The sequence below is a fragment of the Ziziphus jujuba genome, chromosome 12, assembly GCF_031755915.1.
Source record: "Ziziphus jujuba cultivar Dongzao chromosome 12, ASM3175591v1".
NCBI lineage: Eukaryota > Viridiplantae > Streptophyta > Magnoliopsida > Rosales > Rhamnaceae > Ziziphus > Ziziphus jujuba.
Window position 1 is genome coordinate 24,613,443 of NC_083390.1, and position 22,680 is coordinate 24,636,122.

General features: G+C 33.7%; 3 protein-coding genes across 3 annotated transcripts; all 3 read left to right on the top strand.

Moving 5' to 3' along the window:
* The first annotated feature begins 6,170 nt into the window (after positions 1-6,170).
* LOC132800287 (lignin-forming anionic peroxidase-like) lies at positions 6,171-7,510 on the top strand. The gene is made up of 2 exons (XM_060813648.1): positions 6,171-6,489; positions 6,583-7,510. The coding sequence occupies exons 1-2, from the start codon at positions 6,271-6,273 to the stop codon at positions 7,318-7,320; spliced, it is 957 nt and encodes a 318-aa protein (XP_060669631.1). The 5' UTR covers positions 6,171-6,270; the 3' UTR covers positions 7,321-7,510.
* Positions 7,511-17,189: 9,679 nt separating this feature from the next.
* On the top strand, positions 17,190-18,697 carry LOC107405827 (lignin-forming anionic peroxidase). Its single transcript, XM_016012921.4, has 3 exons — positions 17,190-17,510; positions 17,620-17,811; positions 17,919-18,697. The coding sequence occupies exons 1-3, from the start codon at positions 17,265-17,267 to the stop codon at positions 18,477-18,479; spliced, it is 999 nt and encodes a 332-aa protein (XP_015868407.2). The 5' UTR covers positions 17,190-17,264; the 3' UTR covers positions 18,480-18,697.
* Positions 18,698-20,309: 1,612 nt separating this feature from the next.
* Positions 20,310-21,748, top strand: LOC125418719 (lignin-forming anionic peroxidase-like). Its single transcript, XM_060813650.1, has 2 exons — positions 20,310-20,662; positions 20,799-21,748. The coding sequence occupies exons 1-2, from the start codon at positions 20,448-20,450 to the stop codon at positions 21,538-21,540; spliced, it is 957 nt and encodes a 318-aa protein (XP_060669633.1). The 5' UTR covers positions 20,310-20,447; the 3' UTR covers positions 21,541-21,748.
* The last annotated feature ends 932 nt before the right edge of the window (positions 21,749-22,680 follow it).

Consider the following 22,680-nt stretch of genomic DNA (forward strand, 5'->3'; position numbering starts at 1 on the left):
GGATGCCATCGGATGAGGGTAGGCCACCCCCCATGGCCGGGACACCTGGTTAGCAGCGGCGCAGTGGGACGCCACGCGACCGTATGCCGGTTTCTCTCTATAACCTCCTGTCTGGCGGTACCTTGGGACGCTGGGTACTGTTGGCGCCACTGGTATATAGTGGGTGCATCAAATGATTTTCAGAACTGTGTTTTAAAAATAAAATGTTTGGAAACTGTATTGGAATTAAAAATATAATTATTACTGTTTGTGGTATTTATTTGATGTCTTGGTTTTCGGGGAGTCCGAACAAAGGGTTTTGTGAAAAGGTTTTAAAAGGGGAACTTTTCCAACTGAGAGAATTGTAAGGGTTTTGAGAGAAATTATTATTTCCAATTAATTATTATTTATATACTTATTACTGTGATATTATATTGTATAGTAGATAGGGTCACTCACTGAGATGATTAGCATCTCACACTCTTAAATTTCGTTCCTCTAGGTACCAGGTTGTCGGTGTTCATCCAGAGCGGACTTGATCTTCATCGCTGTTTTACTTCGTGAAGTACCCTGTTCTTCTTTCATTGCAGTTGTACTATTTCTTCACTCTTGTTGTATTTATTTTGCACTGAATTACTGTATTTATATTGAAGTGCTGAAATTTATGGAAACAATTTGTAGTCTGTGGGAGGAATAAGGGGATGTTGTTAAAAGTGTATTTTCAGTGCAGGTAATTTGTGGTAAGTAAATCCCTTAGGGGAGGCTCTGCAGAATTTTCCGTTGGAGGGTTCGGTAGGGTTTCCCTGGGATCAGGGCTGTCTAGGGTTCCGGGAAAGGAATTCTGGACGGGTCCTGACATTTCGAAGCCAAGAGACCCGAGAAACTGGTCCAAAGTTTTGCCTGCCGACCCGGAAGCCGCCATGTTTAGGACAATGTTCATGGATGCCGGAGACATCACAACGTTCTTGTTGGGATTATTCTTGGTCAGCTCCTTCAAAATCCCTTCTGTTACAACTTTCACACACAACTCCATTTTTTGGAAAAGGGAGAATTATTGTGAGCTTTTAGCGGAACACCCTATTTATATTGAAATTGAAGAGAAACAAATCAAACTTGCGTGAAAAGAAACTACTTCAGGTTCTCGTTTGAAATATGGATTTATACACCTATAAATATATATTTATATATATATATATATATATATATTTTGGACTTAATGCCTAATAAGAATATGCAAAAGTTATTACTTTTTTTTTTTTTTCCCTTCTCCAATGCAACCTGAGATTGCAGGGTAGATCGGCGGCTCAAGGTTTCAATGCAAGACAACGCAGAATAAAACCCTTGCATTTTTAAGCCTATATGTAAAGGCATAATTTTAATTTTTCTTTTTCTTTTTCTTTTTTAAAAAAAAAAGTTTGGCATTTTAATTTCGTAGGCCCATACAATACAATGGAAATTGTGCCAAATAACCCAATTAAAAATCTTGTTGGACAAGTCCCTATCAATAACTATGCCCGCATCTGTTACATGAAATAGGAATTATGTTTCAAACAAATTAATTACATTACATACATATTTGATGAAAGGCTGGCTAATAAATAAACACTAGGCTTGTATATCATTTTTATCTTCATTTTGATCAATTGTAAATAACTATGAGATCAATTTTAATTTATTATATTATTCCTTTTTTTTTTGTGCTCATAATAAGAACAATAATACAAAAACAAAAAAAAAAAACAAAAAAAAAACATTGATATAATATAATTTATAGTTTTTTGCTTTCCAATTATCATTTAAATATGATGTGGCAGCCATATGATAGACTTACCAATAGAAAGTAATTTCAGTTGTAAAAATATTTTCATTAATCTTATTCTGCTTTTTTTTTTACACAATTTCAACTGAAATTACAGTTCAAGGATGACGGAGACATTGCGACGTTGTTGTTGGGATCCTTGATCATCTCCTCCATAATACCTTTTGTAACAATATTCATGCAAACTCCATATTTTTTTTTGCAAAGTGTTGAAAATAGAATAAAAGGTTGGTGGATGAGTGTGAGGTTAGAATACGAACAAAATAATATAAAAAGACAAATTTGTGTGACAAGCAACTACTTGAGATATGAACAAAATCTGCTTAGTAGCAATATTTTGAGATTAAGGATTTGAATAAAAAATGTAACACCCCGTCCCAAAGTACAATAGAAAATTTTCAACTTTGACCGTTGACCGTTGACTTTGACTGTTGACTGTTGACTGAAGGGGGTCAAAAGTTGACTTTTTGTTCCGATTGGAATTCTAGGTTGACTGAGGTACTGTTACGAAGTACACGTTGGCACGAGTTCGTAGACTAGTAGCACGTTCAAAACGGAGCTACGGTTTGAAAGTTATGAGTAAAACAAGTTGAGGTCCAAACTGTCCAAGGAGTGCCCGAGTTGACTTTTTATTCATGCAAAGTTGAGCGTTGACTCATGCATGGTTGTGAAGTGCTCATTGATAGGAGTCCGTAGACTAGCGGCACGTCCGATTTGGACATGTGGTTTGGAAGTTATGGACCTGTAGAGTTTTTCAAACACGATATTATTTTAATATTATTTTTGAACGTGTAACGATGTGCCACGTGTGACTTAATGAAGGTGACCATGTGTCACCATGGTGAGGTGCCGCATGTCAACCATGTTTAATATCAAATTATTTTATTATTATTTTATATAATATTGTTTTTATTATTATTTAATTATTTTTATTTTATTTTATTTTCCTTTTTATTTTCTTTTTCTTTTCTTTTCCCCCACGTGGGAAAAAAGGCCATGGGGCCCGATCCTTCTTCTTCTTCTTCTTCTTCTTCTTCTTCTTTCTTTCTTTCTTCCCACCGGCCGTCTCTCTCTCTTTCCCTGCTGCACATTTTCCGGCCACCGGAACCACTCACGCGCCGGCCGACGTGAAAGCCCGCAGCTGGGCAACACCGGCAGCCAAATCTTCTGCCGAATGGCCAGCAGACGCACCGAGATCGGCCTCCAACGCCGGCGGCCAGTGTGTCGCTGGTTTGCCCATTTTCCGGCAGCCACCGTCATGCAATCGGTCCTTTCTCACTAATTTGGACCCTCTGATTCCGATTCTGAGCTCCAATTAACTCAACTCCCGTCGATTTGCAAGATACGAAGGGATCAAAATCGGCCAAATCTTTTCGACCAAATTTCAGCCACCGCCGGTCGAATTGAACTCAATGGAGGTCGGTAATGTGATCCTCATCTCACAAGCTTTCCATAGACATATAATTTGTCAATTTTGGATAACGTTTGTGTTTGACCCCCCGGGTACCGGGTATTATTTACCCGAATAAAATATTAATTTATTTGACTGTGTGTGAATTGTGTTCTAGGAGCACCGGTGAGTCGTGGAATTGATCCCACGGTGGATCATGCTTTAATTGCGTGCTTCAGGTGAGTGACCCACCTTTAAAAATATTTTGGGCAATTTATTATATTTATTTGGTGTTTATTTGATATCTGGAATTTATGCTCATGTGGCGTATTTTAAATATAATCGGGAAAAATATTATTTTATATATATAATTACCCATTGGTGGTAAATGAAATTTTGGGGTCATTAAGAAATTCCCGATTCTTATTTTATGGTGATTAAATGGTATTTATTATGCATGAGCAAAGTATATTTCAGTAATAATCGTACGTGGTTTTAAGTGTTATTTTTCGGGCATAATTGGGTTAAATATTTTATGAAAATATTTGTTTAAGTTGGTGGTTTAATTTTATAAATTATGCCCGCGGTATTTTAATTGTTGAACCTCGTACTACGAGAAAATTATGGTTTTGTTTGTTATCGATGTTTTCGTACCGGTTTGTTAAATAAAAATATGTGGGATGGTAAGTGTGAAAATTTGGTATATTTTCCACGGTAATTTTGGAAAATGGTACGGTTTGTTTAATAATTATTTTAGACGCATTCACACAGTATTGGTGTTCTAATATATGTATATGTGGTTCAGCACGCAAGTATTATTATTTCTCCCGTGAGTTGCCATTGGACCGTGGGCAGGCAAGTCTTATATAGTGCACACAGCCGCCCCCCTCCTTGGCCAGGATGACGGTTTCAGCAGCGGTACTGTCGGGACGCCGAAGTGCCGTTTGCAAGTTTCTCTCTTTAATCTCCCCACCAGTCGGTGCTCAGGACGCTGGGTATCGGAGGGCATCACTGGTATATGGTGTGGTGCATCAAGTACAAATTTTTCGAATAGAAATTTCAAACCCAAAGAGTACAAAATTATTTATTATAATTTATTGCAGTTTATTTATATTTGGGGTATTTATTTATTTATTTGTTGTTTATTAAATTATTTGGTCCCTTGGTTTTCAGGAAGTACGAATATCGGGTTTTGTGAAAATGTTTTAAAATGGGAACATTTCCAACGGAGTGAATAGTGAGGGTTTTGAGAGAAATTGTTACCTCAATTGTTTATTTATTTATTTATTTAATTGTTCGGTATTGATTAATTAAATCCCTTTATTTGGTATATTATTAATATTAAAGGTGTACAGTAGATAGGGTCACTCACTGAGATGATTAGCATCTCACGTTTTTAAATTCCGTTCCCCTAGGTCCAGGTTGGGAGACGTTGATTGTCCGGGGCGAGCCCAACGTCTCAGTTCGTTGCCGAAAGTCCAAGAAGTATTTCTTCCCTTTTTCCTCTCCATCCTGTATTACTTCTTATCTGTCATTGTATAAATTTCACATTTATCTGTATAATGCTCTGTATACTGTATTGGACGTGTAGTTATTATTTATGCACTTGGTTGCTGCTGTTATTATTTGAAGTACTGAAATTTGTGGAATCAATTTGTAGTATTGTGAGAGGAATAAGGGGATGTTTATAGAAGTGTGTTTTCAGTGCAGGTAATTTTTGGTTAGTCTACCCTTAGGGGAGGTGCTGCCGGATTTTCCGTTGGAAGGTTCGGTGGTATTTTCCTGGGATCAAGGCTTGTCTAGGGTTCCGGGAAGGAATTCTGGATGGGTCCTGACAAAAAAAAAGTTAGATATATTTTTATAAAAATATGGATGGATTTTGAAAATGCAAAATTTTACTACATTTGCAATGGTTTGATGTGGATTTTTTTTTTTTTTTGGGTACATAATTTCTTTTTTGGAGATTGAGAGGCAATAGGATTTGAAAAAAAAAAAAAAAAAAGTAGGATACAATATTTATAGATGGGTTTAGGAAACTATTTAGACGTATTTCAAATTTGAAAACGTGTTGTACAAAAAGATATGTATTGTTTCGATCACCAAAAAAAAAAAAAATGAAAACAAAAACAAAACAAAAACAAAGAAATATATATTGTTTATGTACATTTAAAAATAGCCCTACATGTATATTTTACCATTAGAAATTGTAACTAATTATTTCAAAAGCAATGCTACAGTACCAAATTTGTGTACAAGATTATTTACTAATTGATGTAGTTTAAATTACCAATTTACATTAATTGATGCCCCACATAAAGTTCGAATACATATATATATATATATATATATATATATATATTGCTTCAACGAATATTTTTGGATATTTGATTCCAAAAAGATCAATGACAATGACAGTTATATATATATATATATATATATACATATTTGGATATACTTGGTATATATAGCTCAGCGAGGCAGTTCGTATATGTAGCAATGACAATGATCCCAATTCAAGTACATATAACACAATATATATATATATATATATATATATTACTTTTTTATTTTCAATAATATATACAAATTACTTTACAATATAAAATGGGCCGGAAAAATGTTAAAACTAATTTGCTAATGCCAATGCGGAAAAATGTCAAACTTGTGCAAAGAGTCTGGATGCAGGTGTTACCTTTTGGTGAATTGGATGCCAGCCGTTATATACTTTGGAATATCATTATATTTATATATTCGGCTGCAGCTTTCATATGTAGATTGTCTTTATTCACAAATTGCCAAAGACGACCAACTCCAACTTTATATGCATGGAGTTATCATCTTTGACTTTTTGTACAAATTCAACCCCACTGAATTTTCTTTCAAACAAGTACTTAGAACTATTCAACGCGTCACAGCAGACAAAAAAATGAACTATAAATTTGACGAGAGGCTCCTTTTTTCTCCACACCATTTGCAGTTAATATCATTTGCTTCTTTCTCTTCATCAATATTTCCCTTTCCCCACTGAAGCAAAACTCCACTCTAATTTGCCAAAAAACTAGCAAATTATTAATTTTATACGATGGCTTCCAATGCATTTGCATTTGTTCCTGCCCTTCTCTTTCTGTTGATGATGCTTTTCAGCTCAACAAGCAAAGCTCAACTATCTTCTACATTTTATGACAAAACTTGTCCTAATGCTCTCAGTACAATCCGAACTTCCATTAGAGCTGGAATTTCCCGTGAACGTCGAATGGCGGCCTCTCTCATTCGCCTTCATTTCCATGACTGTTTCGTCAAGGTATTTAATCAAAATTCATATGCATAAATATGGTGTGCTCGTTGTTCTTTAATTTTCCTCGCATATTAATTAATATTGTTCCTCGTTTTGCAGGGTTGTGATGGATCCATTTTACTCAACGATACTGCTAATAATGAAAGGGAGGTAATTTTCAATAAGAATTCAGCAAGAGGTTACGAACTCATAGACAATGCGAAAACAGAGGTCGAAAAAATCTGCCCCGGTGTTGTATCTTGTGCTGATATTCTAGCAGTGGCAGCTCGTGATGCATCGGTTGCAGTGAGTGGTCCATCATGGACGGTGAAGCTTGGAAGAAGAGATTCAACAACACCATATCCAGATGTTGCATTGTCTGATCTTCCTCGTTTCACCGAAAGCCTTCCGGAACTTATAGCTAGATTCGAACACAAAGGCCTAAGTGAAAGGGACATGGTTGCCTTGTCAGGTTCGCATTCAATCGGACAAGCTCAATGCTTCACATTCCGCGACAGAATTTATAATGGCGGCGACATTGATGCTGGCTTCGCTAGCACTCGAAGACGGGGTTGTCCGGTTAGCTCAGGCGATTCAAAGTTGGCACCACTTGAGTTGGTGACACCAAATCAATTGGACAATAATTACTTCAAGAACTTGCTTCAGAAGAAAGGTCTTCTTCAATCTGATCAGGTTCTATTCAGTGGAGGATCAACGGACACCATTGTATCTGAGTATAGTAGGAATCCTTCAACTTTCTTGGCTGACTTTGCTTCTGCCATGGTTAAAATGGGAGATATTGAACCTCTTACTGGTTCTGCTGGACAGATAAGGAGGATTTGTCATGCTGTCAACTAATTGGAATCTGCCAAATGTATAAGCTGCCTTAAATATTCTTTAACCTGTATCTAATTACAGATTTGTTAATTTGTTTAAATAAATAGACACTTTGTGTAATGATCATTTGTATTTTCATTTCAATCAATTGTAAACAATCAAGAGATCAATGTTAAAATTTTATTATTTCACTTCAATCCAACAAAAAAGGAAAGAAAAGACTTGAGTATGTATTAAACCTTGTTAGTGTGATTAATTCGGTGATCTTCATTTAATTTGTTGAGGATATATATAAAACCGAACAATGCAAATTAAACAATGTTGGCTTAATGCTTTCTTATTTTCAATTTCAGATTTCTTATTTCTTTAAGTTAATAATATGTTGAACTTTGTACGGAATTTTTTAGCAATAATTGTGGTTTCAAGTTCCTAGTTTTCCGATCAGCATTAATGGTCTATCTTAATAGCATGGGTGTTCTTTGTACTAACAGAGGAACTTAATTGGGAAAATAAATTCAAATTCAAACTCAATATTACAGTAGTAACATTGATATTGTAATTCAAGCATAATTTAAAAAAAAAAATAGAAAAGGAAATATTAAAAAGAGCTAGCAGCATGCCAAAACCGTTGAATTGTAAACAATTATATCCCAATATATATGCTTGTCATAGATAGGCAGCGACATAAACTTTTTCAATTATCCAGAAAGGGGATTAAGAACAGCCCCAGTGAAAATCACAGCCCGGGAAACTTTTTCTCTGATCGTGAACATGAAAGGATGGTTGGCTACAAACTCAGGAGGGCGATATCTTGATCTTGCCATTCCTCCCGAGATTAGTTTACAAGAAACTGAACTGCTTCTGTTCCTTATCAATTTCAATACATGATTTCTGAAACATTTTGTCAAAAAAAAGCAGTTTTCCAAGCGGCTTGTAACGGAAAGGCAATGTCAGTCCTAATTTCTTCATGAGCTTAACAGTATCAAAACCGTAAGAAAACTTCCAACGTGGAATTCATATTTTTGCAATTTTCTTTACTTCAAGGTCAAAATCGAGGAGTAGAAGTTTTGTATCAGAATTGAACTTCTTTAGCATATCTTGAAGTCCATTTTTTTCTTTCAGGAAGAATGATATCCAGACGGAAATTTGGGTGGTTGTTACTGTAATCGTGACAGCCACTTGTATCATAACAGAGTCTGGTAATATCATAATAATGTCTGTTAGACTCTGCATATTCTACTCGATTGGAGTCAGGAAAGGTACTTTAATGGTTTTCCCATCGGGATGGTGGAAATCTTTGTACCAAGGCGACAAGGCTATGAATGGGTCCCTCCAGGCTCCTTTAAAGCAGAGAGCATTTGCAAGTAAGAGTGGTGGTTCCAATTTTACTAAGCGTGGCAAATAGTCTTCGGTGAGGCTGTTTGTGCTATTCTCTGCCCATGAGTTCACTTCATTCCTCATATTTTCTGTCTGCTCAATTGGATTGAAATAATTATTTGTATGGACTGTTACTAATTTTATAATATGTATACACCAAGATTGGTTAATTTTAATGGTTCGAAATCTCTTAAAACCGAAGAGTACTCTGAGACTAAAGTATATATTACTAAAATATAAACTCTTTTTCCTTCTTCCTTCTATGAGTTTTTTTTTTTAACAATTAGGATGCTTTTTTAAGCACTTTGAGAAAGTAAACTTTAGAATTAAGTAAGGTTGGCTTAGTTGGCATGCATAACTGCATCTGGAAGGTAGTCATGAGTTTGAGACACCGCCTTAAAGGAAAATTGGTGTAAATGATTAAAAAAATAAATAAATAAACTTTAGCTTCTTTTGCATACTCCAATTTTGCCATCTGTACTGTCCCAAGGGTTCACCAAACATCACGTTCACGAAAGACAATTGGGGAAGAGCATTCTTCCTCTGCCTCTTCCTTCTTGATGATGATGATGATGATGATGATGTTTACGTGTTGGTATTGAGTCAAGAAGAAGAGCCATCAAATATGAAGACTTGGATCTCAAATTAGTGATGGTTTCTGACCCAAGACATCCACCAAGAGACTACTTCAAAGTTTTGCCTGAAGACCCCAAAGCCGCCATGTTTAGCAAAAGGTTCAACGACGATGCAGACATCACAACGTTCTTGTTGGCATCCCTGATCACCTGCTTCTGAATCCCTTCTGTAGCAACTTTCAAGCAGAACTCCATTTTAAGTGTTTGGATAAAGAATGAATATTGTGAACTTTGATGCTAACACTATATATAGAAGGAGAAATACAAGTAACTTGTGTAACAAGCAACTATTTTAGAGGGTTTCACTTTCTCCTGCTTGAAATATGGATTCTTATATATATCTATATATGGGTAAACAGTGAGATTGTATATTATGAGATATCACTAGTGTCAGGACCCATCTAAGACCCCTCACCAGAATCCTAGACAAATCCTGATCCCAGAGAAACATCACCGAACCTTCTCACGGAAAATCCAATAGCATCTCCCCTACGGGTAGGACTTACCACAATTTTCCTGCACTGAAAATACACTTCTATATACACCCCTTATTCCTCCCATCTTACTACAATATAAGTGCCACAACTAGCAGCACTTCGATAACAAATTATATAAAAGGCATATGATGGAATTTATTTAGTAAATAACCAATTAAAATATACCATCATAGATTCTCGTCCGCCCACACCACCCACTTAGTGCTGCACATATCAATTACACTTCAAATGTCGTTTTACAAATATGTCAATGCGTAACATAGAAAGAAAGGTAAAACGACATCACATTAACAATAATAAAAAAATAAAATAAAAACAATAACAAACATGTTAATGATAATGGTATTAATGTAACTTGCCTGAGGGCTATCATATTCCTATACATGCCCGAGGGCGATCACCTATCCAAAGGCTATCACATAACCACACCTGTGCAAGGGCTATCTCATCTAAGCAAAGGCTACCACTTGTCCGAGGACTATTATACTTATCCGATAGCTATCTTTCTTACTCGTAGGCTGTAATATTTGTCCGAAGGTACCATATGATAGTAATAATAATAAGAACAATAACAAAATTAATATTAAAGACCTAAATTATTTATTAAAATCTCAATAACTGAGAATAGCAACTGCGATATACCATTGATAATAACAATAATAACAACTATAATTATAATAATGATAATAATAGAAATTGGAATTACAATAAAAATAATCATTATAAATAATAATAACAATCTCGATAATAGTGACAATAATGATTGAATAAATAGTTAAATACAATTAATAGTAATAAGAATATAATAACATCGATTAAGACTATTAGTAAGAAATTAAATCACAAATAGATAACATAACATAATTACATAAAATCATATCTTAAAATCCATAGCATAAAATGAAATATGCACGCTCGTAATGGAGATACGTATGATACCTTCTAACATGCTATGTGATCCATGATTCCAGCTGTCGCCGACACTCTGCACCAATACAAACCAGGGTGGTTGCCTATATTGGTCATCCGATCCCTGGACTCGTAAGCAACATGGTTATAAGGCTAGCTCTACATGGACCACATTGGTTTGTTGCCTCTGTATGGTGCGGTATATGCAGTATAATATCAAATAATATAACATACAAATATATGTACGAACATATAAAAAAATACTTGATACACCATACTATATACCAGTGGTGCCCTATGATGCCCAGCGTCCCGAGCACTGTCTGGCGGGAGGTTAAAGAGAGAAACTTGCATACAGTCACTTCGGCGTCCCCACAATGCCGCTGCTTAAACTGTCACCCCGGCCATGGAGGGGGGCGGCTTATGTGCACTATATCAAACTTGCCTGCCCTTGGTCCGGTGGCAACTCACGGGAGACATTACAACTTACGCGCTTATCATAATCATATATACGATACAGAACACCGGTACGTGTATGGGTGCATCTTAAAAAAAACTATAAATTTTGTAATATTATAAAATATTAAATTTAGATAAAATATAATCCAATTCATATGTTTTTATCAAATACATACACAATAATAATAAATAATAAATAATCAAATATACGGATATTCCTGATCACAATAATTTGATATAATTATTTTCTCAAACCTTCAATTCAATTGATATCAAACATATCATTAAAGCCAAGTAAAATTTACACATAATTAAATTCCACAATTTTAAATATTATCCAATAATTCATATATTCTCAAGTATCAAAATCTCATAAATACTGCTGGATTAAATACTTCCTTTCAAGTCCATATAAATCACATTTTCTTTAGACCACCATCATAATCCTATCAGCTTAAATTCATCACTGTACATCCATTAATAGATAAATAAATAATAAACAAATGCATAAATAAAATTTTTGAACTCAATAATTAATACAAATATTCTCATAAATCTTCTTGAAATTTACTTGCACACAACCTCATTTAAATCGCATTATAAAATACGTGCTCATATTTGAATTCACAAATAACATTCTAATTTACATAACATTTCAACAATGATTTAACAATTATTAACAAAATTCCATATCCATGAATAAATAAATATCTAAAGGCATAAATATATTTACAGCCATATAGATATACACTTTTTATCAAATCCGTAGAATTTCATATTTTCTTTTAAACAATCATATAATTGAATATAACAAAAGTTTCAGTAATATAGATATATATATATATATATATATAATCAATTTTGCCAAACCATATAACGAATATTATATAACATTATGTTTAAATCAATTAAATAGCATAATAATTTAGATAATACTTCCTTAAATTTTCTAGTCAACCATAATACTTATCAGGATACACATATTTATATATATATATATATATATATATATATGATTACATCTATCTACTCGCACACACACACACATATATCCACATATATATAATTATCTTTTTTTCATATAAAATCACACATCTCCATATATATATATATATATATACATACATATATGTGTCATACGTTCACAGTACATGTGTATATATCTATATATATATATATCAATCTATACACTTGCTAACTATAATTTTCATATAATGATTCCAATCAACATAGCAAGTAAACTCACAAAAAATCTATAACAATCCTTTTACACCTTTTGCTTAATATTATCAACATTGTCCATCCTAATTTGATAGAATACAGGATGAACCCATATGGCCTAAACTGCAAATTTGTGATTTTTCAATATCTTGACATTTAATTCAAATTAACCATTCCTTTAGCCTCTAGCAATCATTAAGAACCCAAATGTAATGGCAATTGGCTAAGGACTTGTCCAACCTCTATCCAATTTCAACATAAACACAACCTAGCTCCATCAATGGCAACTTCCTAATTACTCAATTATAATTCACATTCTAACTACCAATTTGAAGCTTATAATGAGAGCATCAAGAAGATACCTTCAATTGGTCCAACCGCCGTCGGAGGTCGCCGAAATCCTATCGTGAAGTTGCTGCCGAAATGGGCTCTTATCATATCTCACAAATGAGCAAGATTTGAGCCAATCCGAGATTGGAAACGGACTTGGGGGCCCCAAATTTATGGAAAAGGACCCGTCACATGGCCGGTAGCAGTTAGAAAATCGGCCAATAGAGAGGGCACATGTCTCCGGTGTTGGGCACCGATCCCAACGCATCCGTCGACCAACCGGCAGAAGAATCAACGACTGAGCTCGCCTAGTCGTGGGCCATCCCATTGCCTGGCGCATGTAGCCGTCCGAGGGTGGGGAAAGCTGCAGACAGGGAGAAGGACCGACGGGAGGGAGAGAGGAAGAAGAAGGAGTCCCCTGCCCCCCCTTTTTCCCCAGGGGAGAGAAGAAAAAAAGAAAAAAAAAAGAAGAAAAAGAAAATAATTAAACAAGTATATAAAATAATATTAAAATAATAATATAATATAAAATAATAAAATGATGATAAGAAAATAATGTGATATTTAATTATTGTTGACATATGGTATTTTCTTGTCGTGACACGTGGCATCCTTTATAATGTTACACTGTGGCATCGTTGTTCATTACACTCACATATCGATGAATAGTCACAGTTGTCTCAGAAAACTTGATAGATCCATAACTTTCAAACCACATGTCTAAATCAGGCGTGCTGCTAATCTACGAACTCGTATCGACAAGTACTTCACAACCATACATGAGTCATAACTCAATCTTTCAAGGATAAAAAGTCAACTCTGACACTCTCGGACAGTTCGAACCTCAACTTGTTTTGCTCATAACTTTCAAACCGTAGCTCTGTTTTTTACGTGCTACTAGTTTACGGACTCGGATTGATGTGAAATCTGCAATGGTACCTTGGTAAGTGCAAAATTCCCTTTAAAGCAAAAAGTCAACATTTTGATCCACTTGGTCAATGGTCAAACTTGATCAACCCTCGGTCAACGTGAAAATTTCTGACGTATTTCAGGACGGAGTGTTACAACTAGTCTGTTTTTTGTTTCTTTGTTTTTTTTTTTTTTGGGGGGGGGGGGGTGGGGGATAAATTTGGAAGTAGAAATTTTAGCACATAGGATTATCACCTCCAACAGTTAAAAAGAAAAAATTATAAAAGGAAAATCGAATTTCTTTCCAATAGAGTAAATATAGCATAAAATTTGTTAAAGTATATAACGCAATTCTAGTTCACCTCATAAATTGGAGCTTTTTGACAACAATGGTATCGGGTTGTGGTTTGACAAGATTAATTAAGTACCCTACAATGCAATATTTAAAGTCTGAATTTGTTTATGCAAATAAGAAGGATTTGTACTTTGTTGTTGGTATCAACTCGATAAACAATATTGTTTGATGATCGAGTCAGGTTAATTATTTTTAGAGCATAAAAAAAAAAATTTAAAGTTTATTTTAGTATTGATTCAAATCCCATATTTTTGTCGTTCTGGAGATAATCCAATGATAAATTAATCACTGTTTAATTTTCCAAAGGTAAAGTTTATGAGTTGATCATATCCTTGCAACCCATTTAAATTCTTAAAAGACAAAAAAAAAAAAAAAGAAAAAAAAAAAAACTATGTCTTTCTTATGTACGAGATGGATGCATTTTAAAATTATTATAGATAATGAGCAAACTATTATAATGTTATTTGTGTTCCTTTAATTTGTGTAACTTTATGTTATAAGGGTAGCCCAAAAGGCCCTGCACCATACGTATAACATCTAGGCGGGTAGGTACTCGCTAAAAATCCAATATGGAGCCCACCCAACATCAGGGGCTGTATTTCACCTGTCACAAGCTCATTTGAGTCGTTCAGATAAGCCAGGTTGGGCAATCCATGCGGTCAAGATTCAGACACAAATAGGCAGAGTTTGTCATTATCTCCAAATGTCACCTCCTGAGAGAGCGGGAGTTCGTCCACCTCGCAAATGTAATTATTATCTTCATATCAAAAACTGAAAGTGACATTGGAATGTTTGACCATACATTTGCGTCTGCATGTGTCCAAATACCTATTTAACAACATTGGAAAGTTCAAAGATATTTCTTTGAGGGAGTGTCCCAGCTGTCCACAACTTCGACTACATTTTTAAATTTCTACTCTGTTTAATTTATTAATTTCATTATTCCAATTAGAGTATAGTTAAATATTTCTTTTGGGGAAGTTGCATGCATGGCTTCCTTAAAGTTTCTCTCGGCTGTCATCATCATTTCACATAGAATATTCATAATGAAACTTTGAAAGTGAAATCAATCAGAATTTTTTAGTCTTCCAAGCTCAAAAAGCACATGACGTATATGTATATATATATATATATATATGAATTTAATAGTAGATGATATATTGACTATGTGCCTCATATGACAAATCTACAACTTTATTATATTCTCTTGTCGTATTTAATTAATTGATTTATGCATGTATTCTACTTTCCATGTCGGTTCTTAATTAATTAAAGTACAGGTACTTTTAGAAATCGAGTTAAGACAACATACTAACTACAATTAATTATGTCAGAAAAAAGGAGAAGGTAGCATGTAAACTATTATGCTTTTAGTTTTTATGAAGATTAAAATATTTTATTTTCAAAAATAAGAAAAAAAAAAATTTTTTAACACCCGAAAAGTTTTCAATATTTGTATCTTATTTTGTTCAGGTTTCGAGAACACAGTGATAGTACTCAAGATAACACAAGTGCGGTAGACGTTAGATATATATATATATATATACATAAAGAGAAAGAATTCTTCTGTAGTACACATGTTTGCGTATTTTTAACGTCTGAATGTCTGTAATTTTTAAAAAAAATTAATATTATCAATAAAGAAGGTAGTTTTTTGAAAAATCATCTTTGTTAATGTTTGTATTTTAAAAAATATGTATATCTATACCATACAGCCAACCATATATATATATATATATATATATCATAAAATTAATTTCGTTTCTCATGAATCTGAGTATTAGAACTCCGAAGGTAAATTTATTACATAGTTTTACATAATTGATTTGTACATGAATTGATTTGTCCACACTATCCCAGAAAACTCCGAACGTAAAAAATGATGGCCAATGAATTGGATTTATTGTTTTTTTTTATTTTTTATTTTTTGTTTTTGTGTCGTTGTTGAAGGATAACATATTACAAATTTATAATTAGTTATGACCACGGTCTTGAGATGAATGCGGTGCAACCAATCATAAAATTGTTTAATCATTTTTCTTTTTCTATACCTTTTTTTTTTTTTTTTTTGGGGTGGCGGATGGAGGAGACTCGTTAAATAAGAGTTGGATTATATCACATGATTAAAAGAAATATTTTTAAAGAGGTTGGCGTGCATCAGAACTACGTCTGCTCAAATAATTAGAATCTAGACTAGACATCCTGTGCGAAGAGTTCAATTTAGTTGTCAGACTTAGTAAAATGTCAAGGGATGAGTTCGCGTGAGCAATATATATATATATATATATAAAATTTATGTGTATTACAATTGATCAATCTCCTAGAAAGAGAAATAATTGTACTGTATTCCAATCTTATGAAATTAAGATATTTTGATTTTAAAAATCAAAGTATTTATGAAAATGATTATACGTATACAAATTACATAAATGCTTTACGCAATGCAACTCTTATTTTCAATAGGAGAATTTATATATATATATATATATATATATGAAACTTAAATTATAATTCCATGATCGAAAATGAATAAGAGTATTAGCATTTTTCTTAAAAACATAAATAAAAAATACAGTTATTTATATGAATTTTCCCATTAATCTCTGCTTAATTCTACTCTTGTTTGACAATATTAGAATATATATTTTTCGTATTATTTGGTTGCAAAACTAAGGTGGAAAACGAGAAAACATGAGCTGCTTTTCTTAATTACCAAACGTACCTCATCTAGAAATCAAATCAAAGAGAGCTAGCTGTACCTCTTGCTAATTACCAATAGGGTCGACGATAGATATAATGTAAAATAAATAGTTTTGGGGATCATAATTCTCTCTTTATTCACAATAAGCCAAAAACCAAATTTAGCCTCCTATAGTGTGTGTGTATATATAATTGCAATTGGAATTATTATATATATATCTTTGACCTTCTTTTAATTTTATAATACATGTATAGTAAATTCCCGCACGCCATTTATGCATGTGGCAGCCAAAGAAGATCCAGAACCGGTCACACATCGCACACAGATTGATTTTTTCTTTTTTTGGGTAATAACATCGCAAACGGATTGATATATTATTTATTAATCTTCCATGAAACAATCCCAAATTAACCTACTCTGCTACACAGCTCTGGTATATATAGAGGATAGTCCCTAATAGCTTTTTCTCCAACATATTCACACATTTTTCCTCTTGATATCCATTCAAATTAAGTTTTCAGAGTTAGTGCTTCCTTTGGGGAACTTGTTTAGTAGCTAGAGAAACATAAAGAATGGCTTCAATGAATTGGAACTCGAAGAGCACTATTTCTTTTACATTTGTTAATGCTGCTCTATGTTTGCTGTTGGTTTTGCATTTCACGACAACTTGTGAAGCTACATTGTCTTCCAAGTTTTATGACAAAACCTGTCCCAATGCAATTAGCACCATTCGAAGCTCCATTCGGTCAGCAATTTCCCGAGAGCGTCGAATGGCAGCATCCCTCATTCGCCTTCATTTCCATGACTGTTTCGTTAAGGTACTTCAAATACACTATGTAGATGCTTAATTAGTATGGTACATATTTTTGACAAACATATAATTAATTAGTATAGTTTGCTTATGAATATGTTCTTGGTTTTTCGTAGGGCTGTGATGCATCAATCTTACTTGATGACTCTTCCACATTCACAAGTGAAAAGAACGCATTGCCTAATAGGAATTCCGCAAGAGGTTACGAACTCATAGAAGATGCAAAAGCAAAAGTTGAGAAAATATGCCCTGGAGTTGTATCTTGTGCTGATGTCCTTGCAGTTGCAGCACGTGAGGCTTCACTTGCTGTAAGTAGCAATTAAAATCCAACCTCGTCATATCAAAAATGAAAAACTATATATTATAAGATATTCCAATTAATTATTAAATTAATGTAAAAATTTAATTTATACAGGTAAGTGGCCCATCGTGGACAGTGAAACTTGGAAGAAGAGATTCAACAAGAGCATATCCAGATGTGGCCAATACCGATCTTCCTGGTTTCACAGAGAACCTTGACAGACTTATATCTAGATTTGGTGGCAAAGGCCTAAGCGCAAGAGACATGGTTGCATTATCAGGAGCACATACAATTGGACAAGCTCAATGCTTCACTTTCCGTAACAGGATTTACAGCAATACCAGCGATATCAATGCTAGCTTTGCGCGTTCTCGAAGAAGCCGTTGTCCTGCTGCTGTAACCCAAGGCAGTAGCAATTTGGCACCCCTTGAATTGGTAACGCCCAATTCATTCGACAACAATTACTTCAAGAACTTGATTCAGAAGAAGGGGCTTCTTCAATCTGATCAGGTTCTGTTCAGTGGAGGATCAACAGACAGCATCGTATCCGAGTATAGCAAGAACTCTGCTAGATTCAGGGCTGATTTTGCTGCTGCAATGGTTAGGATGGGAGATATTGAGCCTCTCACTGGTTCTGCTGGGCAGATTAGAAGGGTTTGCGGTGCTGTCAGCTAAAATTTGTGACTACATTCTTTCATTCTTTGATGTCTTCTTAAGAAATATATGTTCATTTGTTGAAAAATAATTAGCATTGGATTTATATGTTTTTAATAAAGAACAAACACAAACGTTTGTCATTAATTTGTATTTGCAGTTTTATCCAATTGTCCCAAAAAAGAAAAACACTTGTGTGATTCAAGTGTGTTCATTATATTTTAATTAATAAACGTGGTTTTTTTTTTCCCCCATTCTACCAAATAATACATTGGACAACAATTACTTCAAGAACTCGACTCGGTTAAATTAAAAAGGATCTTCTTCAAAACATTTTAAATTCAATTTACTTCAACCAAAATATTTTTTCCAATAGAGTAAATGTAGCATTAAAGTAATTAAAGTATCCTGCAATGCAATAGTTAAAGTCTGAATTTTTCTTCTGCAGATAAGAAGGATTTGTACTTTGTTGATGGTGTCAAGTGTCAACTAGATAAATGATATTGTTTTTTTTATTTAATCATGTTAATTACTTCCGACGTACAAAAAAGAAAATTAAAGTTTCTTTTAATGTTGGTTCAACATCCAGTATTTTTTTTTTTTTTTTGGTCGTTTTGGAAACACTGCAGAGACAAATTAATCATTGTTTTCTTAGATAATGTTTATGATTTCATAACCTTTCACCGCATTCAAATTAAAAAAAATAAATAAATAAATAAAACTTGTGTTTCTTGAGTCAACAAAACATGTTAAGATGGATTTATTTTAAAATTATTATAGATAATGTGCAAAAATATTAATTTTATTTGCAATCCTTTTATTTGTGCAAATATATTCTTGTATATACATATAAATCTAATTAATTATTCAAGTATAAAGTTGGTTAAAAAAAAAAAAAAAAAAGCTTAAAGGCCCAAATAAAAAAGTTAGATGAGATAGAATCAAGCCCTCGCATAATTATTCCACCAAAAGATAAGCAAATAAATAAAAGCCTCCAATTACTTAAAAAAGAATTTCCAAAGGACAAAAGTTGGTGGTCTTCGAATCGGTGCACGTGGTGCCTACCATCTACAGGGAAGGAAAAGCAACGTATCACGTCTAAGCTTATCCTTATTTATTTATTATTATTTTTTTTCTGAAACATCTAACTTTTTTTTTTTTTCTTTTTTTGAAACACTGAAATATCTAACTCTATCGGCAAATTTTATTAACAAAATTTTTCTAGCTAGCCAAACTATTTCAAGTTTTATATTAATCAATCAAATATATATATTTTTTCTTACATACATTGAAGGATTCAATTTTGGAACCTCATCTGAAAGAAAAATAATTTTGCCACTAGACCATCTTGAAAAGGACAATTAAATAGAAACTTTAATTAATAATCAAGTCATTAATTTTTATTATCCTTGATTTTTTTTCCGACCATCATGCGTTATTTACAATGTTTTTACTTTTTAGACACTTTGGAATGATTTGTTTACCATTTAACTAAGATACCACATAAAGTAGGCGGTAAAAATAATAAAAATATCAAACTTGGGCATGCAGGTGGGCCGGATCTGCAGCTGTTATATGCTTTTGGAAACTGGCATCATATATGCATATATTCTCTTGCAAATTTCACATGTGTGTACATCGGCTTTTGTTCACAATTTGCCCAAATAAGACCAACTCTAACTTATAGAAAAATCAACTTTGACTTGTACAAATTCAAATCTATAATAATTTTCAAATTAATCAATTTTGAGAGCCAACCAAAGAATTAATTATACTATAGAACAATTCATCAACGCGGTCAGTGAAAGAAGAAAAACATCATACTATAAATATGATAACAAACCCAACTCTTTCTCCACATCAATTTCCATTTGCTTCTTTTCTGATCATAATCATCTTTTTCTCCTTCTCTATCAAATTAGCAAAAAACTTGCATAATATAATTAATTGCAAAAAAAATCTTGCTATTAATTATATTTATATTATATAATGGCCTTCCGAGAACATCACGTTCTTCCTGCCTTTCTTTTCCTCTCCATGCTTGTCAGTGCAACAACGACCAAAGCAAACCTATCTTCTACATTTTATGACAAAACCTGTCCTAAAGCTTTAAGTACTATCCGAACTTCCATTAGAGCTGGAATTTCCCGTGAACGTCGAATGGCGGCTTCTCTCATTCGCCTTCATTTCCACGATTGCTTAGTCAAGATATATAAACTTACTAAATATATATAAAAAGATTTAATTATAAACAGATGCTTGTTATAATTAATTTGTTCTCCAATTGTTGTGCCAATATTATTTTATTAATTAACTTTTTTTTTTTTTTGGGGGTCTTTAACAGGGTTGTGATGGATCAATTTTACTTAATGATACTGCTAATAACGAAAGGGATGTAATTTTCAATAAGAATTCAGCAAGAGGTTACGAACTCATAGACAATGCGAAAACAGAGGTCGAAAAAATATGCCCCGGTGTCGTATCTTGTGCTGATATTCTAGCAGTCGCAGCTCGTGACGCATCGGTTGCAGTGAGTGGTCCATCATGGACGGTGAAGCTTGGAAGAAGAGATTCAACAACACCATATCCAGATGTTGCATTGTCTGATCTTCCTCGTTTCACCGAAAGCCTTCCGGAACTTATAGCTAGATTCGAACACAAAGGCCTAAGTGAAAGGGACATGGTTGCCTTGTCAGGTTCGCATTCAATCGGACAAGCTCAATGCTTCACATTCCGCGACAGAATTTATAATGGCGGCGACATTGATGCTGGCTTCGCTAGCACTCGAAGACGCGGTTGTCCGGTTAGCTCAGGTGATTCAAAGTTGGCACCACTTGAGTTGGTGACACCAAATCAATTGGACAATAATTACTTCAAGAACTTGCTTCAGAAGAAAGGTCTTCTTCAATCTGATCAGGTTCTATTCATTGGAGGATCAACGGACAGCATTGTATCTGAATATAGTAGGAACCCTTCAAAATTTCTGTCTGACTTTGCATCTGCCATGGTTAAAATGGGAGATATTGAACCTCTTACTGGTTCTGCTGGACAGATAAGGAGGATTTGTCATGCTGTCAACTAAAAATTTGGAGCCTATAGCTAGCTACTATATTGGACTTGTCAAATGTATATGCTGCCTTTAAATTCTGTCTTTGATTTGTATTCAAATTAAAAAGAAAAAATTATTAAATTTTTAATAAGTAGACACTTATAGTTATTTGTATTTTTCATTTCCATCAATTGTAAGAGATTATGACATTAATTAATGTTAATTTTCGTTACTTTGTTAATGTTCATGATGTGTTAAGCATTCTAACAAAAAGAAAAGAATTAATCTTTGATAGATATTGTTTAGTTTTAAGGCTATATATACAATAATTAAAAAAATAGTAATTATCCTCTTTCTCCAACAAAAGAAAAATTAAGTTATACACAGATTTCATCCTCTTGATGTGCCTAGTCAAATGTACAGATCCGATGCATTCGGTTTTTCCATAGTTTAGCTTTAGAAGAAAGATTATCCATCTTTAACTTTGGTTGTCCATCTTTATTTTGGCATTTTAAATTCAAACCTTATAAATTTTGCCCTATATTTACTTTTCTACTCTTGAGGAGATAGCGAAGTTCTAATAGTTTATTATTTCTTTCGATAATTATTTGAGTTTGAATCCTCAATTTTCAATATAAAAAAGCAAAAAAAAATATATATATATATATATATATATTCGTACCATTCTAAGTTCAGGGTTGAAGTACCACCATAAAGTGGTTGGAGGAGGGCTTGACGTTGAAACCAACCTCTCCTCCAGCGATTATTGGTGGTCCTCTAGAGGGCAATAGTGCACCGGCAATGACCAGCTGCTGGTGGTTTTCCGGTTGCAACTCACTAGAGTAGTTTTAAGTAAAAGAAAAACGCTAGGAGGCAGAAAAAAGATCGAGACAGCTAACCTCTATACATGCATGCGTGCAAGCATATAATATGAAATGGTCAACATCTCATGGAGCAAATCAACTTCAAAAATTAACTAATATGAAATCGTTTCAAAACCTTGACATTTGTGAAGAAGAACTTAAATTGGCTGCGATTAATGCGAACATATTTGACTACGGAACTTATAAAGAACGACACCTCTCAATAATTTTATATTTTATAATCTTGTTGTATGTATTTTAAAATTGAGGGATATCATAATTGGTCCAAATTAAAATCATAAAAGTCAAA